This window comes from Peromyscus eremicus, chromosome X (assembly GCF_949786415.1).
Source record: "Peromyscus eremicus chromosome X, PerEre_H2_v1, whole genome shotgun sequence".
Classification (NCBI taxonomy): Eukaryota; Metazoa; Chordata; class Mammalia; order Rodentia; family Cricetidae; genus Peromyscus; species Peromyscus eremicus.
Genome location: NC_081439.1, coordinates 24,382,815 through 24,402,885, shown reverse-complemented (window position 1 = coordinate 24,402,885; position 20,071 = coordinate 24,382,815). Strand labels below are relative to the sequence as shown.

At 36.8% G+C, this 20,071-nt stretch overlaps 1 protein-coding gene across 4 annotated transcripts in view; it reads right to left on the bottom strand.

Annotated features, from left to right (window-relative positions):
• Window positions 1-7,666: 7,666 nt before the first annotated feature.
• The window catches only part of Glra2 (glycine receptor alpha 2), a 193,542-nt gene continuing 181,137 nt past the window's right edge, over window positions 7,667-20,071 (bottom strand). For 3 of the 4 annotated variants that reach the window (XM_059250738.1, XM_059250736.1, XM_059250740.1), the window contains exon 9: window positions 7,667-7,945. In XM_059250738.1, the coding sequence (XP_059106721.1) occupies window positions 7,667-7,945 (279 nt within the window). The remainder of the gene's footprint in view (window positions 7,946-20,071) is intronic. The other variant, XM_059250739.1, reaches the window with a different exon arrangement.

Below are 20,071 nucleotides of genomic sequence, written 5' to 3'. Positions count from 1 at the left end.
AAATTCTCCTCACTCTCCTTCATGTCCATGTCTCTTATTTCATTAATTTTTAATGTATATGTGTATATATACACATACATACATATAAAACTGACTCAGTCTGTATAATGTTACTTGTATGTATATGTTTTCAGAGCTGACCATTTGGTATCATACTACCAATTGGTGTGCTTTTCCCATGGGAAGACCATTTTTTATCTCTCCCAGCATATTTTAGTTGTCTATAGTTATTTGTATAGAGTTGAAGACTTGTAAGCTTTCAAGTCTCACCAACATGATTGACGTAACACGAGCTAAACAAGGTCAAATAGCCTTTATGATGTTTAGATTATGATTGCGAATTGTGTTAGTTACAGCAAGAGCAGACTGTATTGAAAGGCAAGCATTTCTGTACTCTTGAATATATGGGAGTCAGGATAGGACAAGGATAGTTGGTCATTCGTGTTATCGCGGCACAAAAAGCCAAGTCATGGAATCAGACTAGGTGTTTAGGTATACACATTGGGGTTTTCTTTAGCTATAAAGAAGGATAAATTATGTTGTTTTCAGGAACTTATATGAAACTGGAAATAACTGTGTTAAGTGAAATAAGCCAGACATGGAAATATAAATATTACGTATTTTCTCTCATATGTGAAATCTATTCAAGTAGAAGAGGTGAGATGAGAATAAGAGAGGGTGATGGGGTATGAATACCTCAAAGTGCATGGTATACTTATATGAAAATGCTGTAATTAAGCCAGTTATTTTATACAATGAATATACGCTATTAAAATATGATAAAAGTGAACTCATAAAATAAAATATCATTAACTAAAGGTAAGCATGAAGTGAAATCAAAACTGCTTATTCTGTAGTCATTAAGTGGCAGGCACTTAACAAGCCAAGCCCATCTGCAATTGGATGAGGTACATATTGTTATATTTGGTGCTGTGTCAAGTGTTGGAACACAAAGGCTTTATATCAAAACACTGCAAATAAAAGACTGACTTTGAACTCAGATGTGATTCCACAAACTATGTCTTTATGGCCATGACAGCTGCCTTCCAGCAGCATGGACAAATAATCACGTGGAATTATAATAACTGAAAAGAACTACACCCCCCATAACTTTCTCTTCTGGAATATGAAGGGAAAGCAGGGTAGAAGTCAGGGGATTTTGATTCTAAGCCCAAATGTACATCCACATGTCACTTTAACTCTCTGGGCTTTGGTAGCATAAGACATGATACTGGTGCCACATAATAGTTAAGTATTACATTTGAGAATTTTGTGTTTCAAAGAAATTTATCCATCTGGAGAGACAGCTTAGTACTAGAGTGTACTTGCCTAGTATGAGTGAGGCCTTGGCTTCCCTCTCAGTACAGAAAAGCAAAGGAGTCCCAGGACCACAAGAACACTGAAAAGGAAACATTTGTCTTGAGTCCTGGAACTAGGTAGTAATGCTTCACAAATTCTGCTTCAGTGTTATGCCAAGCTTGATATTGCATCATCTGGGCATCATTGCATTCTGTGTCTAAGCTAGGAAAACTCCCCTAACATTCAGTCTAAATGCGAGCTTTTTCAAGTGTTCTTTGGGCTCATTTTAACATTTTGCTAGTTTTTTTAAATCAATTAACCAATTAAATGCAGTTTTGACATGCATTAATTTTGTGTTTTCCCGAGTCAACACTTTTTACCTTTTCATTACTACTACTGACTTTTTTAAAATTTCATATAAATACATGTATATAATTTTTAAATTTTCACATATCAATTATAATAGTGACTTCATTGAGCTGAAGCACTTGGGCTTCTTTAAGTGCCACGTAGTCAGCAGACAAAGAAGAGGGCCACTATACTGCCCTGGGTGAATGACGTTATTAGTAATGAGGAACTAAGTTGTTACTAACTGGGGAATGTAGTTGGACTTTCCTTTGGGCTTCCAGCTCAGAAATAATGCCATAGAGACTTATTATTAATTTTGGAATCTCAGCGTGGAATCTAGGCTTGTTCCTGAGTAGCTCTTATAACTTAAATTAGTCCATTTATATTAATCTATGTTTTATCATATGGCATTACCTCTCTTCCATCTTGCACCTCCTGTTTCTTCTCCATCTCTCTTGGCATCTCCTGCATGCATAGATTCCTCCTCCTCTTCCTTTCATTCTGCCCAGAAATCCCACCTATACCTCCTGCCTAGCTCTTGGTCATTCACCTTTTTATGACACCAATCACTGCAACACACCTCCACACAGTGTACAAATATCCCACAGCAAGGGAGCTAGAAGGAGAAATATGTTAAGAATGCAAGAGAACCCCCTGGGGTAACTTTCAGAACTCTCCCATCCTAGAATGTTCATGACTTCTGTTAAAAGTCTGTGGGAAACTATAAGAAGTCATTCCAGGTAGGATTGTAAACAAACCCCTGAGGAATTTTATAGTGAACTTTTGAAAATGTGTCTCTAGTACACATCTGTCTTTTTAAAAAATAGATTTAGAATCTGGTGATTTCTTTTACCTCCAATTTTTATCTAATGAGGCACTAAAAGGTTTCCTATTTCTTTCTCTAAACCTCCTGTGCAAACACTAAATTAGCTCCTTAGTAAAAGTGAACTATGATTCGCTGAACAAATTCTATATCAATTAGACAGCTATTAAGTGCCAGGCACAGATGTAGACCTTGAAAATATCACAAACACATTTTTTTGCTTTGTAATCTGGAGCTACTGTGTGTGTGTGTGTGTGTGTGTGTGTGTGTGTGTGTGTGTGTGTGTGTGTGTAGGGAGGAAAGGAAGAGGGAGAGGGAGAGATGGAGGGAGGGTCACTGGGTCACTGGTAACATGCTGCCTGCAGGCCAAATCTACTTGCTGCTTTCCCATTTGAGTAAAGTGTTAATGGAGCACAGTGATATGTATTTGTTTCTTCACTGTTTGTGACTATTCTTTGTTACAGTGGCAGAGAATACTTGCACAAAAGACTGAGACTTTCACACCTTATACCCTTTACTGTCAAGATCATACAGAAAAGGCTTGTCAACTTCTTCTCTAGGAAGAGTGTGCCATAGTGAAGGCAAATGCCCTGTGGAGAGCACTTTGTCTGTTCAAGATCCTGCAAGGTGCTTATGCTTGATGGGAAAGAAACAGGAGGACATGGTAGAAAAGCAGGCTCGATCACATCACAGTGAGGATGCTGGCTTGTTCTCAGAATAAGACAGAAAGTCGACAGAAGCCAAAGCAGAGTGGTGTGATTGGATTTTTGTCTTAAAGGGGATTTTAGTTTACTCTCCTTGCTTTATTTCTTCTTCCTTGTAATCCTTGCTCTTCCTTCTCAAGAAACATACACTAATGAATTTAACTGCGGGGTGTTTCTGATCCTTGCATATGAATGGCCCTTTGTTCCATGAATTTTGAGGACCTAGGGCCAGAGTGAAGCTGCAGTCTGCCCACAAGCTTATTAAAAGCTATCCATTACACACACAGTTCTGAGATCTACCATAAAAGGTCAGCATTCAGCATACTCCACAAAGGACAACCCAAAGCTTTGCTTCCCTGTGTAAGTGTACATTCACTCGTTACAGAATTGTGTGTGCCAGATGCTGGCTCATCAGTTTATAAGCACCAAATGCTCACAGCCTTTAGTTTGAGAGAAATGTATTACCGGCGATTTTTAAAATGCATTTGCAGCAGATTGGGAAGAATATGTCTTTTCTTGTGTGGGAACCTGTGTGACAAAGTCATGGCCATTTTCCCTCTATCAAAAAGGAAATATACACCTTTTAAATTGCATTCTCCTGGTCTTGATTTCAAGGTGAATATCTTTGGGCCATTCAGTCACACAAGACATTGTAGTCACTTTGAAGATGTTATTTGTGCTGCATACACAATTTTGAGCTGTTTCTCTTCGGCATTTCCATTGTGAATATTGTACTGTTTGCCTTCTTTTTCAGTCTGTCTTATCATCCTTGAGGGAGGGTCATTGACTATGCGTTTACTTCCAGGCCTTTCTTTTCTTAGGTAGTTTAGTGACTGTGACATTATGCAGGTCAAAGAATTAAGAGACAAATTGTGGCAGATAGTCAACGTCTAATATGAAAAATAATTTGACGAAAAACTCTTAATCCATTAAGCTTTTGTGGTTGTATTAATCAAAGGGTGTATATTTACTGTTTGTGAGCAGGCCAACTTGGATAGTGTAGGGAGGTTCAAATAAAATTACCCACATTAAATCATGTTGATATTTTTCAGAGCACTATAATGAATAAGTGCTTGTGGTGTTATCTGTTATTTTATTTTATGATTGATGAAAGCAAATGTTTGACTCATTCAAATCACACATCTAAAAAACAAATTGGTGACAATAAGAAAATGTTTGAGGCACAGGTTGAAATACTAAAAATAGTATCTGGCAGACATAAAATTTAGATTCATCTGGCAAATTGGCTTCATGCTTAAACTGGAGAATGAATAAATCCTTAAAAATATCATCCCAAATCTGTTAATATGGAATTTTGTGCTGTGTTTTGGTTAGAGTGTTTTTATTTGATATTAATGGAGTAAGTGAAATGTAAAATGATATTCATTTAATCTTTATTGGCAGTTTTGCTTTCTGAAGTTGGTGCTCCTGGTCAGTTGCAAAGATGAAGAGCTTAATGCTAACAGTGTTCGGGAAGGCTTTGGAAAATCTCCAGCTCATCTGGTTTGTAGCATCTATTCAGGGCTAAAGGTATTTAAATAGGTCATAAAAACTTCCAAGAGGAAGTCATCCTGATGAACTTTTAAAAGGTAAATAGTGGAAATCAAAACCACTTTTAAAAAGGCATTTCATTGTCTAAAAACTGCAGTAAGAGATGGGTACCCCATGAGATTTCTGTGTTGAGGAAAACTCACGTGACTATGCCAATTGGCAAAGCATTATTTTCTAGTATTATTACACATACCTACATTTAAGGTTTGGTGGGCATGTGGAAAACCCATGCAAACACAGTCTCTTCCTTCTAGCCAAATGAGCCTTTTTGTCCCCAAGTTGCTTGTGATTAGAAGGTTTTATCATAGCAAAAGAGAGGAAACTAGGGAAGTGTCCTTTCTATAACACTTCTGGAGTCAGGTACACGTGAGGAAGAATAGTACTCTCAATTTTATATTTTGCCAATGGAGGAAAAGAATGGAGAACAAAGACTTCACTCTACTTTCTTGTCAAGGAGTAAAAGAAGACATAAGTCATGCTTTGGTAACATTGCAAGAAATATGACAGTCAATTTGCCAGGGATAGGTCTTCTGAAGTGCAGAGGATAACCAATACTATACTATTCATAATAACATCTATTCTACTATTGGCTTTTGAGAAATTATGTGTTGAGCATGGTAATAATGGATTCAACTTCATTTTCCCTAGTCAGCTCTTTTGAAACTACAAGCTACTTGAAGTTAAATACTTAATCTAAGATCATAATATTGATAGACAGCTCAGCTAGTCTTTGCTTCAAAATTTGTAATTCTACCCACTTTGCAATATCCTTTTCTATAGAAACAATTCAGTATTTAAATAAGTTTCAAGGCTATAAACATTCACTTATGACTGAACATCTTCATGAGAATGTTCTAGTACATCTCTTTAGTTACGGAAAATTTACAAAGGTTACAATGAGTTAACTATTTCTCTTAGGTTCTCAGAATTTTACTTTCGTCTTAGATCCCCATTTCTGATAGAAATTGGGATGGGTAACAGGAATAGTTGATCTTTTAAGTTTTATTTCAGCGTCAGATTTTATTGTTCTTTGGTGGCTTAGAAATTTTCAGTGTCTCACACAATGCACCCAGTTTTAAATTTTGTTCATTTAGCTACTACTAATACTGTTCTGTCTGTCTGTCTGTCTGTCTGTCTGTCTCTCATTTTGTAGAGTTTTACCACATAGCTTTCCTGGAACTTGTCATGCGGTACATGTTGCCCTTGGACATGTGATAATCCTGTCTTTGCCTCTTCTTCCTGAGTGCTAGGATTGTAGGTGTGTCACCCTGCCTGACCCATTTCTATATTTCTACAATGAGAAAAGTATCTTGACTACTATAAGCATCAAAAATATAATAGCTCTCACTCTGTTGTGCTCAGCAGACAGCAGTTCACAGAATCCCTCCTCATCCTCCAATTCTTATATTCTTTCTGCTTCTTCTTCCATAATGGTCTTTGAGCCTTGGGGGTGGAATGCTAAAAAGACTGAGGAAGGAACTGGAGGGTGTATATGATCATGTTTCATTGTGTATGAAATTCTCCAGAATAAAGAATATTATATATAATAAAAAGAAAGATAATACAATAGCTATATAAATTATCCAAGTTCTTGAGGAAGATTGCATATGAACATCCAAGTTATTATTGCCACATAAATGATTAACATTTTAGTACAAAAACTGAAAGACACAGCATAACTTAGTGGCACACTTATCTTTATTGAAATTGAACAAATGCTTTTTTAAAATAATCCCTTTTACAGCACATGTAAAATGTAATTATTTCCATATATTTTTACAGGTTGTCTGTTGAGTAAGCAAAAATACATCTTTTTTTTTTCTTACTTAAAACATGTAGCCAGGATTCAAACCACGTAGCTCTGGTACCAAAAAGGCAACGGGTTATGAAAATCACAGTACAGTTTTAATTTTTTAAAGTTAATCAAGGATATTGAAAACGATATTCACTTGGATTGAAAGTAGAAATTACAGGGTAGTCAGCATTAGGACAATAGTTACAGCTACAATAAGAGCAGAAACGGGAAGGTCAAGCTAATCTGAGCTACACCAGTCAGAACACACCACCTCCATAGATACTGTGGCTGAACAGCTGCAATAGCTAAGTTACACTTGGGCACTTAAAGTCACACATAAATAGAGCCAACGTGAAAAAATATACATAGTAGGCCAACTCGATCTAAAATAAAATGAGCATTTTTTAAAGAGGATATACTGGTAAGTCAATTACACAATACACAATGAAACCCCCAATTTACATCTAGGAAAGAAAAATAATATCAAAGTGCACACCTACACAGACAGTAGAGTAGAAATCTGTTCTTTGTCATTTGTGTTTATTTTGTTGTCATTTTCTGGATAAGTAGAAAGAATTTTCAACCCACAAAAGGATTTCTTGGGTGGAACACTAATTACAGACATTGTAAAGATCATAGCTCAGGAGGCTTGTTTTAAAAACGAGGCAGCATTTTCCTGAAAAAGTTTGGTCCTCAATTTTCTATAGACTATTCACTATGGTCAGATGGTAAGCATTTTTCAGTGTGTGTGTGTGTGTGTGTGTGTGTGTGTGTGTGTGTGTGCATTAAACTAACTTTTCAGTACCAGAATTCATCAAAACCAAATCAAACCATAAACTAATCAGCCCTCGAGAACTTGACTTTGCACATCATGTCTGAGTGATCTGTCATCTAAAAGAACAATGCTAAAGACTATGAATGGGAGTTATGCTCATGTGATTCTGCAACACCTTAATTTTGTGCAGTTTTCTTCATTGCCCATAGAACTTGTCTTTTTTTCATGTAGGTGCCAGAAACCCCACCCTCATGATCTCCCTCCCCCCTCCCTCAATGTTCTTCTCTGTCAAAGTGATATAAAGACAATATTACTGTGTATTTACAAGCACAACACTTAGGCAAGAAGGTCCCAGGGTTAATAGGGAACATCTATTTCTTGTGGACATCTTCATGCCGAATGATCTTGTATGTGATCCAGTAAAAGATGTTGAAAATGAGGAAGGCCAGTGGGAAGGCAGCTCGAGATATGGTGTCAATCCTTTTTGCCCGATCCACAAACTTCTTCTTGATGGCATCTGCATCTTTTGGGGGTTGTGGAAGTGGGTTCGCAGGTGTAGCCTTGACAGCTGTGCCATCTTTCACTTGGAGGCAGTGACCCATCCCATAACCACTGAAGTTAAAACGACTTTCACGAGTAACATCTTCTTCCTGGGAGAAGAGAGACAGGAAGCACAGACTGTCAGTCAAATTTGATGGAAGCTTCTTAAAATTCTTTAGAATTAGAAGGATAAATCATAGTTAACTGTTGGTGTAGGAGGTTCTTAGAATAGGGAGTACTTTTTGAGTTTAATTCAATTATTCACAGTGCAGATATAATTCATTAACTTTTAAGGCAGAGAAATTAAATATAAAAATAATGAATTTGTGATCATTTTAATTAACAAATAGAAATACCTATGCTATATTCAGTATTGACTTTCTTAAATCTTATTTACTAATCCATACATTTTATCAGACTATTTTAAAACCAGTTTGCAAACATCCAGTTTTATACTATAAATATATGAAGAGTGACATTCATTCATTTCTTCTTTCTCCAAAAACACTTCTACCGAGGTCTTGTTAGGTGCTTTTAGAATGACCATTCATGGTTCTGTTCTTTCATTAACATTTGATTTAAGATGAATCCCTTAATTATACACTGTTTCCCCTCTGGCCCTCTAGTTCATTTCAGTCATATAGTAGAGATTAAATATTCATCATTTGGCATATATGTAGCACAGACATTATTTCCAGAATTGATTTTTAACATTGATTCTTTGGCCAGTAAGAATCTTTACCATATTCAAACATATCATTTTAGTCAATGCCAGTAATGTTTTATGCTGATTATTTCTCCACAAATTAGATGCAAAACAGAAAACAGTTTCTATTACTTGGCATGAAAGGCAAATCACCTAGAGACAAATGGGATCAGAGTATATAGTTGAGTCAAATGGGAGAGTCAAGTGGTAGAGCTTAAAAGATGGGATTAAAATCACTTGCTTGATACCAACGTATCTCTAAATAGCCACTGATCAAATTATCTTCTGTTTTAGCTAGCTTACTGCTTCTAATAATGATATGTAATCTTCTACTGCACTTTTTTAGCTTACCTGATAATGATAATGGTATGTTTCCCAAAATACAAGAAAACTTGGTATTAATATTACTTCATCATTGTTAACTCTATCCCTGTAGTACCTTCAGTCACATATAAAAAGTATGCCAAGTAGAGAGCTGTGAACATAATACAAATGTAAGCTCATCTGTATCTATCCCAAATGGAATGAGGAGGACAGATTGTACCTAGTGCATTCAAATGGAGTTTTAAAGTCATAGGAGGACCTGCATAGGTAAAGAAAGGCAAGAGTAGGTATTTTAGTCTCCTTCATTGAGTACATAATGAGGAGAGAGACAGCAGTGCATGGATTAAAGAGATATGCAAGCACTCCAGAATGGTTAGGGTAAATTATAGTTCATGTGTTCAGATGGGCCATGCAGAACTCAGGAAGGAGAACAGATTAACTCCCATGTGTCTTACTTTGCCAGATTAGTACCCACATGCTACTTTCCTCTATGAGAAATACATGCTGCTTGAAAATGAATAATGGATTTCAATAGGGTCCGTACAGCCTTAGTTTATCAACACTGCCCATTGTGATAAAGTGCCTTTGGTGATGACAGCCCTAAACATGGCTGAATATTGCATTGCAAGCTGGCATTGACGTAGAATTTGAGCTAGAGAGGTAGTAGTTGTGAATTAGACACTTCATGCCACCGTTTTCCATAGATATCTGGTCTCCAGGAAAATCAGACTAAGAAATGGAAGTCTCATTCATTAGAAACATTAGTTATTCATTGTTTGTTTGGTTGATACTTATGTTTATTTTATTACTGTTTCGGAATTTCATACATGAGTTCTATATTTTCACCTTATACTTCCTCATTCCAACTTTTCCCACAACCCCCCCTCAAATTCATGACCCCTTCTTCTTTGATGACAATTGTTATATATATATGTGTGTGTGTGTGTTTATGTAAACACAGCCTGCTGATTCTGTTTAGTGTTTCCCATATGTACGTTTTTAAGGCTGACCATTTGGGATAGGATAACTTATCAGGAGGCATCCACGGAGAAGATTGATTCACCCTTTCTTGGCAGCCATTAATTGTCTGCAACTCTTTATCTAGGGGGCGGAACCTTGGGAGATTTTCCCTTATTCATGTTGGCATGTCAACTAGTGCTGTCATTGTGCAGTTTTGTTTAGGTGGCCACAGTGTTAAGATTTTTATGGGTGCAGCTCCCTGTTATATATAGAAGATACTATCTCACAACAGATGTCCTGGTGATCCAGCTCATTTAATCTTTTTACCCCCTCTTGTGTGATGTTTCCTGAGGCTTAGGAGTGGGGTTGTGTTGCAGATGTATCAGTTGGGGTTAGGCACCCCACAGACATTTGTTCTCTGTATTTTGACCAGTTGTGTAATGGTCTCCATTTGCTGCAAAATGAAGTTTCTTTTATGAGGGGTGAAAGCTGCACTTATCTGTGGGGATAAGAATATATATGTAGAATGTGGATGGGAATTTTCCTGCCTTAGAGAAGTTATCTTCCAGCATCCATGACTTCACCAGCCATGGATAGTTGTCTATGTTTACAGTTAAGAATATTAATAATTATTCTTATTAATAAATGGCTCTAGTGCAATCAAAAGGACATTAATTATAACCTTTAATCAGCTCCTTTATAATCACAATGAATCAGACCAAGAGCTTGTATAAAGTAATTGTGAAACTGCTAATTTATAGAGCCATCCCTCCATACTCTGATTTATGTTAGATTGTCATATACAAGTTTGTTCAATGACCAATGTCCCATTGCTTACTAAAAGCTAATGAAGTTTTCATTTAGCAACTAACTGTTGAGTGTTGATTTTGTGTCAAGAATTGGGCTAGGTTTCATGAGACAGTTAATGTATTTGGGGGGAAAACTCTACTTGTATGGACTTTCAGAATCCAGTGGGAGAATTAATCTAAAGTTTTATCATATAAGGACTCTGGCAAAGAATATTCATGCTGATATCTGAGTGGTCCCATGTGAACAACTGCATGAACTCAGTACTAAATGGTTAAACTGGGTTAAGATTAAAATATTACATCATATTCCTTTTCCTTAAATTGTGAATGACTCAGACTTATTTTTATTCCTGTAACAGCCTGCTTGAAAGAGCCTTTCCTTCCATCCTACCTCCATTCCCTGGATGCTCTGACTCTTGATGAAGACCTAGCTTAGCTCCTCCCCTGTCAGCTTTCCCTTCTAACCCATCTCCATTCCTTCCTTAGTCACAGAACCTCAGCAATGCCTTTTTACAGGGATCCTCAGTAGCCACACTAGGCTGGGACTCAGGTAGGAGATTTTCACAATCCTCCCTGTCCTCTATTCTTGTCTCTCAAGACTTAGTCCTGTAGTAGCCTTTCTGCAGGAGGCCCTTCTCCCACCCCACCTTCATTCTCTGGGAACTCCACCTCTTGGTTCAGAACCAGAGTCCCCTTAACTCTTTCAGAGGCCCTTCTCAGCCTTTTATCCTGGCTTATCTCTATTCCTTTCTGTCAGTCCCTGAACCTCAGTAGCCCTCTCTACCAGGAACTTCACAGCCACTAAATTTGCCTATGATCCAAAGAGTGGAACACCCACTCAACAAAGACAAGACTAGATATCAACACCACAAAAGCACCTTACTCATCATTGCTATGGGATGTTCTGTATGGCAAATGTGTTGCTCTGATTGGTTAGTAAATAAAACACTGATTGGCCATTGGCTAGGCAGGAAGTGTAGGCGGGACAAGGAGGAGAATAAAGCTGGGAAGTGGAAGGCTGAGTCAGAGAGACACTGCCAGCCGCCATGATGACAAACAGCATGCGAAGATGCCAGTAAGCCATGATCCATGTGGCAATGTATAGATTAATGGAAATGGATTAATTTAAGCTGTAAGAACAGTTAGCAAGAAGCCTGCCACGGCCACACAGTTTGTAAGCAATATAAGTCTCTGTGTTTACTTGGTTGGGTCTGAGAGGCTGCGGGACTGGCGGGTGACAGAGATTTGTCCTGACTGTGGGCCAGGCAGGAAAACTCTAGCTACACATCATAACTCCAAATGCATAGACCCCAGTATGGTGTTTAAAAAAAAGAAAGAGAAAAAGAAAAAAGACCCTGGAAATGGCCAGGCATGGTGACACGCGCCTTTAATCCCAGGAAGTGATGGCAGGAAGCAGAAAGGTATATAAGGCATGAGGACCAGGAACTTTAGCTTTTTAAGCTTTTAGGCTTTTTAGCAGCAGCTCAGCTGAGATCCAGATGAAGACTCAGAGGCTTTCAGTCTGAGGAAACAAGATCAGCTGAGAAGTTGGCAAGGTAAGGTTGGGTGTGGCTTGTTCTGTTTCTCCGATCTTTCAGCATTCACCCCAATACCTGGCTCTGGGTTTGTTTTTATTAATAAGATCTTTTAAGATTCGTGTTACACCCCAATTCAAAAACAGAAACATCAACAGCAAAGGCTCTATCTGAAGTTTGTATCTCTATTGCAGGAAGTCCTGAGAAATTCAATCTAGCTAAAGTACAAAAAAGGACTTCAAAATAGCAATTATGAATATGTTCAAGGATGTTAAAGAGGATGTTATGAGTAAATCCCCTAATGAAGCCTATAAAAACACAGTGGAATGAAATAATGAAAACAGTTCAAGACATGGAAGCATAATTTTGCAAAGAAATAGGATCAGTAAAGAAAACCCAGACTAAAAGAAAGCTGAATATGAGAAATTTAAGATGTCAAACAGAAACTTCAGAGGAGAGGTAAGCCTCACCAACAGATTACAAGACATAGAAGAGAGTCTTAGGTGTTGAAAACAAGGTAGAAGAAATTGGTAGCTCATTCAAAGAAAATGTTAAATTGAAAAATATGTGAATGGTTCAATTGGTTCAAACTTTCAAATGAATGTTCTAAAACTACGGAATAAACATGTGTTAACCATCACAGTGCTATCATAACTGTCTGAAGACTTATTTCATGCAAGAAAGGGAGCACACAGTTTCTTAGGATGTGGGGACTTACTCCTCATAGTGGTTATAGACAACCTCAGATTTTCTATCTACTATTTTTTAAGGTAGGGAAAATAGAGACAGTTTGTTAAGACTGGGGAAGCACTCCCTAGAATGAGAGTAGGCTACTGAGCAGGGAAAAGGTATACACTCAAATGTTTCTAACTACCATTAACGAGCATGTGAGTGATGTAAAAATACTATAGAAACCCAGATTAGGGATTTGGATACTTTAGTCCTAGATTTAGCTTGGAGGCTTATAAATTGTGTTGATCTCAGTCAATGTAGTTATTATTTTATTTTTCAGATCACAGATGCCTCATACCCAAAAATGTAAAGGTTGCACTAGAGCTATGGATCTTTGCTATGGCTGCTGGAGAATTTTGCAAATATACTTGTGTCTGTTTCTCATCCCATTCCTTTCAAGACCAGTGGGATCAGACACTCTGGGAGTGTGAATTTAGGACCTGAAGGTTTTAACATCCAGTGATTCTAATGTAACATGTTTGAAAACACTGGCTTTGATGAGTTCTAATGTCTGTCTTTAAAATGTACAGCAAATTCTATAATATTAGTCTAAAAATAATTTTCAAATGGAAGTAACCCTTTACCGTATTGTGCTTTTCTTCTTTCCATGACTACAAAATCTCACAAATCCCTATTCTCCCTTTTAAGAACCATTTCGAAATTCATGATTAAGCATATACCATTGCATGAGTGAGATAATATTCATTTAAGTTCCCAAGTTGTGGAAAAAATAGAAGGGGTAGTTATCTAATAACCTGTTTTTAGCACATAAAACAAAAAAGCCTCAAATATGCACATCCATGTTCATTTCAGACTACCTCATTCATATAATTTCTTTAGCCGTTCCCCACACACTGTGAATAGACAGATAAAAAGAATAACTCATTCAATTAAGTACCAGAGGCAGAATAGAAGGATACCAGGTTTGAATATCAGTATTTTATACACTGTCATGCAAACTATGGCCATTTAATAGATGTTTGGTGAATAATAAGTGACATGGAATTTTAAGAGGGTTCCCATATGCTTGAAAACCATTTCCTCATTCATGCAAATATGCTTTAGGAGTACAGTTATAGTTAATTAAATCAGTTCTTTAATATTCTCTGCCACAAAAATTTAATCTATTGTAGTGAGGAAATATCCACTTAATTCTTAATATACAAGTGAGATGAATACTAGATTAAGGGTCTTCTTATTTACTTTTATGACTTATTCAGTGCTTTTTAAATTAAATATAGAAGCTTAAATTATTCATATCAAAGGATATAGTTTGATTTTGAAAAACATAACTGCAACCAATTTGGTTATTTTTGTTGTTGTTGTTGTTACTCTGAATGATTAATTTACTTTCTAGTAGGTTCAGGATAAAATGTTATGGTAGTATGGCAAGAATCCTATGTGGGGGCAAAATGGAGATGAGAATGAATCAAAAGTAAACTGAAGCTAAAATAAAGAACAATTTGTATACGTGGTCTATGACTATGCCAAATAAGTCAGATGCTCCCAGTTAGGAAAGAATTTTCGGCTTAGCTCCATTCTTCTTCTTTTTCTTCTTCTTCTTCTTTTTCTAATCAGCTGGGAACTGTTAACTATTGCTGCCAATCCACCATCTTTCTTCAATCACTGAACAGTATATACCTCTAGATACCCTATTTTGCTATGTTCTGATTTGTAAAATTTCTATAGAAAATGACTCATCTGGTTGAAGGTTCAATTTATTCAATTTCTACATACTCTTGATAATATCTCATATTTGGTCTTCCATAGAAAGTACTGCTGTGGCACTGAAAATCATTAGAGATTTATTGCTATGTTTTATTTATTTTGTGCATCTGTTTTACCTGCCATTAAATGTACCCATTCTTGCATTTGCAATAAATTGAATCTAAAGCTGTCCAGAACTGCAACATTGTGAATTTGTAAGAAAATGATTTCAATATAATTAAAGAACACAGTACTTAAGAAATAAAATACTGTCAGTGTCTTCGATTCAATTCAATTCCATTGCTAGGGAGCCTGCATGAGACCGACCTAAGCCCTCTGCATGTGGGTGATAGTTGTGTAGCTTGGTCTGTTTGAGGGTTTGAGGGGCCCATAGAAGTGGCACCAGCATCTGTCCCTGGCACATGAGCTGGCTTTTTGGAACCTGTTCCCTATAGTGGGGTACCTCACTTAGTCCCAATGCAGGGAGAAGGAGTTTGGTCCTGCCTCAACTTGATATGCCATGTATTGTTGACTCCCCATGGGAGGCCTTACCCTTTTGGAGGAGTGGATGGGGGTGGGTTGAAGAGGAGACAGGGAGGAGGGAGCAGGAGGAGGTTGGGAGAAAAACTGTGATTGGTATGTAAAATAAATTTGAAAATTTTAATTAAAAAAAGAGAAATAAAATACTTAGTGAACCCCATGTCTCAGACTTTTATGCCCTAGAAAAGAGGAAATAGAGGATTTCTAAATGCTGGGGGTAGGGGAAGTATCTTTCCATCACATTCCACACCCAGATTCTTTGATTGGATCTAATGCCCTTTCTGCTGTAACTGGAAATTGCTCAGTTGGAACTCAAGGCTAGTGTGCCTCAATCAGCACAAGGACATAATGGACTCTCTAATCCTCCTTAAGAAACAGTGTGAGTTCAAACACAATGAATTTTCAGTGACAAAATCCTCCAAAGAAATGATGGCTACATGATGCTTAATTATAAACCTGTCTACTTTTATTGCCTAAAGAGATTTTCCTCAATTTGGGGGGCTTCAATTCCTTTCTCCATACTATAAGTTCCTATTAATATATATGAATAATAAATAAGTATAATTTATTGATTATGACTACATTCTATGTGATTATATATGTAGTCAGTCTCATTGATATACCAACCTTGTAAATCACAAGAGAAACCGAGGCCAGGAGATGCTATATGGTTTTGTAATGGTATATTATTAATAAATGTTAAAATTGAAATTCAAGACTAAGTTGGTCTGAATACAAACTGTATGATTTGGAAAACACTAGAAGTCTTTGACTTTCGTGAACTTTTGTCTATATCAAATCACAAATGATTTCCTTTCGCAATTATGGATGGTGAGTCTGACTAAGATTTTCAGAATAAAGTTGAAATTAGTAAAAGTAACCATAGTCCCTTGTTAATTAATGACAGATGGTGAAATAAATCAATATTTTCAGCCTTTTGAGCAGATTATGAAAGATAATATTTTTACAGAAAATTCATACCAATAGGTCATTTATTTTTCAAGAGAGAATTTTGATATCATTGTTTTTAAAACAGTATCACTATATAATCTAGGCTAGTCTTTAACTTAAGAGTCTCCTGACTCAGTTCACCAAATCCTGAGATTATATACCTGCTATGACCACTTATCATTGATTTTTGAAGAACGAATTTCTGAGTTTCATTTATTAACTACCTGTCATTCATCTATTTATATTTCAACCAATATTTATTGAATTATTCTTATGTGCAAGGCAAATGGTAGGGAGATGGCATTGAGTAAGAAGACAAAAATCTGATTTTTTTAATGTTTGCATTCTATTGGAAAAAACATTAGTTAAACACAGTTATACACAGACAAATATTACACATACATATATATACACACAAACATGAACATTTTTAAAATTGATTTCAAATTGTCAAGGTCAACTTCCAATGTAAATTACTAGATGGATGATAGTGCCAGTCTATCAGAAAGAAGGCAGTAACAGGATCATTTTTGGCTGTGGAAAAGTATGATTGAGATGGAAATGCTTAAGGCCATCTCACCTGGAGGCATATATGATTACATGTTAACTCATGACTCGCCATCTTTCTACTTAAAACTCTTTTCAAGACAGAAATCCTAAAAATGGCTTATGGTAAAAGTCAACCTTTAACCAAGATATTTAAAGTTCAAATTTTAAATATTCCTTCAGTTTTTGTTATTATCTTTTCTTTTAGATAGAGTATCTTTTGCAAATGATTGTGGATTCAGAATAAATCCATGATGATTAACTGATGTTCTGCTGAATATTCCAAAGCTTTATAGAGTAGCTGTTCTTTGGATCTTTGGGTGGGATCCCATAAACTTATCCTGGAGTTTCCTTTCAACCTGGTCATGGGAGTCTATATCTCTTCTTGAATGGGCTTTTGACTTGCTTCTACTTGACAGACTATGATTAAACTGGCACTGATTAATTTTAGAAGCTTGGTCAGAATAAGCACTGATGTTTCATTCTGGCTTGCTAGAATGTACAATTAGACCTATGAGTCTCTATGTCAGTTGCTTGGCAGCTTTGAGACAATTAAAGTATAAAAAAAAAATAATGAGCCCATGTGGAGATATCAGATGAATAAGCTCTGAGAATAGGTGAGAAGAGAAAGATATCCATCCAGCTCTCAAGTGTTTCAGCTCTTTCTCCTGTCTAACTGCATCCAAGGTCAAACCCTAAGCTGAAATGGCTCAGCTGAGACCTTCCCCAATTCTTGCCACATTGGCAACTCTGAGAGATAAAGAACTGATTATTATTATTTTAGGTCACTAAGATTTGGGGTCATTAATCAGTAGTAACATATAGCTATAAATCTATAGCATCCCCAACACCTAAATGTAGCATTGTCTCTGGGACCACGCACCAGGAAAAAACTTGGAAGGGTCTCAAGGAGATGTTTGCAAGACTGAAAGCGGACAGAAGCATTTGTTGCAATCTAGGAGAAGATGGAAAGTTCATCCACTATCTTGATAATGTGAAGATAGAAAATATATATATGTTATAAATCTGATGATCTAGCTAAAGATATTTCCAGACAGAATAGTGTGGGTATTAAATGTACAACTAGATGTTAGAAGAAATATAAGGGATCTAGAGTCATTTTTTTGAGCTTTCAAAAAAGCCCTTAAATAAGAACAGGCCTCAAGAGAAAAACCACGTCCAGAGTGAGTTTGTAAGATTCCTTTGTTAAAACTTGAGAATTGTCTAAGTGAATGCCTTGAGAGCTCCTTTGAACTGAGAACAAGTCTTACTAGGATTGTAAGAGCATGCCTTGCAGTTCATCTCCTTCAAACAACAAACTGCTAAGAATACTGAGAGTTCGTGCCACAGAAGCCTTATAAGGAGCCTTGGGTCAAGAAAGTCAGCTTTCCAGTTTTGAGTTAGGGTCTCAGTGAGTAATCCGGACTCTCCCTAAACTCACAATCCTCTTGCCCAGGTCTCTGCTGTGCAGGCAATACAGACGGGCACCACCAAGCCTGGCTCAAAAAAGGCTTATCTTCAATTGACAAATAATGACTACAGATTTATGGAGAATAATCTAAGGTTTTGATAAATGTATTGTTTATAATGTTTACATCAAGTTAAACCATCCTGTAACATATTTATCATTTTTTGGGGGGTAAATAGCACCTACATGGTTCTCTTAGCAATTTTGAAAAATATAATACATTATTATTAACTTAAGCATGCTGTGCAGTAGATCTGTAAAATCTGTTCTTGTCAAATGGATACGTGGCTTATCCCAAAGAGATTTGTGGCTATGACTTCTGTCTAATGACATGAATTATATTTACCAACAGGTAAAGGAATTGTATCTGTTTAGCTTGAAAGCAACAATGCCAGTAGGAAATGAAAGGAGGGGTTTTTAGAGCTCTTAATCTTCTGTGGTGGGGAAAATAGTTTAAAGAGTTACTTAGTTACAAACAAATGTCATGTCTTAGGAAGAAACACTACACAAATAACAGAATAAGCACCCAGAAAACAGAAAAAAACCCAGACAGAACAACTCCCATGGAGGTATCCACAACTCAAGGATCTGTTAACCCAAGCTTTTCCACATTCTAGAATTCCCTTTAATCAGTGATTACTATGCTTTATTCATTTCCACTAATTTTGAAGAGAAATTTCTGTGGCAGTACCTAGAAATGTCTGTGGCAATGTCTGGGAATGTCTGTGGCAGTATCTAGAAATGTCTATGGCAGTACCTACAAATGTTTGTGGCAGTACATGTATCTCCATATTCCCTATTCGATATGCTGGGCAGATATTTCTAAGGTCACAAGGTTTCATACTACGCTCTGCTCACAGGGCTTGACCAGAGGTGTCTTGTCTGAAGTCAGTAGTGAGATCCTGAGTTTTGACATGTGTTTTAATTCAATAAGTATACATACTTTCATATGTTGAAGGATTTTTATAAGGTATTAATTTGTTTTCCTTATGTAGAAAAATAACAATAAAAAAGAAAGAAAAACAGCTTTCTAGTTTACTCTTCATGTATATGTGCATTTAGTTGGTTTCTGAGAGTAAATACAAGTATGACTTGGGTGCACGAGAGAAGTGGGTTTTGTAAAGTACAGTATTGGGGCAGAATATATTTAACAAAAATTGCCTCTATCACATCTCTCATCCACATGTTTTCTTTGATGAGACTTTGAAACTCCTCCTACTGAGAGCTAGGGATCTATATTCCCACATATTGATCTGGAAAGCCTGTAACTTGCTTGTACCTAAAAAAAATGCAGTAGAATGACAGTTTGTGAATTCCCATGATAGTGTACAAAAGGAGACAGAGATTCTGCCCTGTTTCATGGCTCATTTGTGCTTGGATTCAGATAAAAAGTCCTATAAAAAGCCTACTACCCTTCAGCTGCTATGTAAAAAGGAAGCTAAGCCACAGGAAAGGGTCATATATGGGCAATCTAATTAGCAGTCCCAGTCTCAGGAGCTCCCAACCCAGACACCTGACACGCCAGTGAACAAGTTTACAGATGCCTAACTCCCAGTTGACAACCTTTGAGTCTTCCAGCTGAGATTTTGGAAATCATGTAGCAGTGAAAAGTCATCCTTGCTCTGCTCTTTCCAAATTCCTGAGCACAACACTAGGTCAGTTGTTTGTGCCATTGCATTGAAGTGATTTATAACATCCAGTAACTGGAACAGGCTGTTTGAGTAATTGTTGCACCAAATTTTCCAGTTTTAATGGCTAGTACTTAAAACTAGAAGTCTTAGCATAAAATAAAATTAGAAATATTATGAAAATACAGGCTTGAATGTGTTCCTGAGTAAATGCTGTCTTTTAAGATTTGGTTTTGTAGGAGTCAGAGGGGGGGAGGACACTGGAGGACATGTCCCACAGAATCAGCTAAGCAGAGCTCACATGGACTCACAGAAATTGAAACACAATCA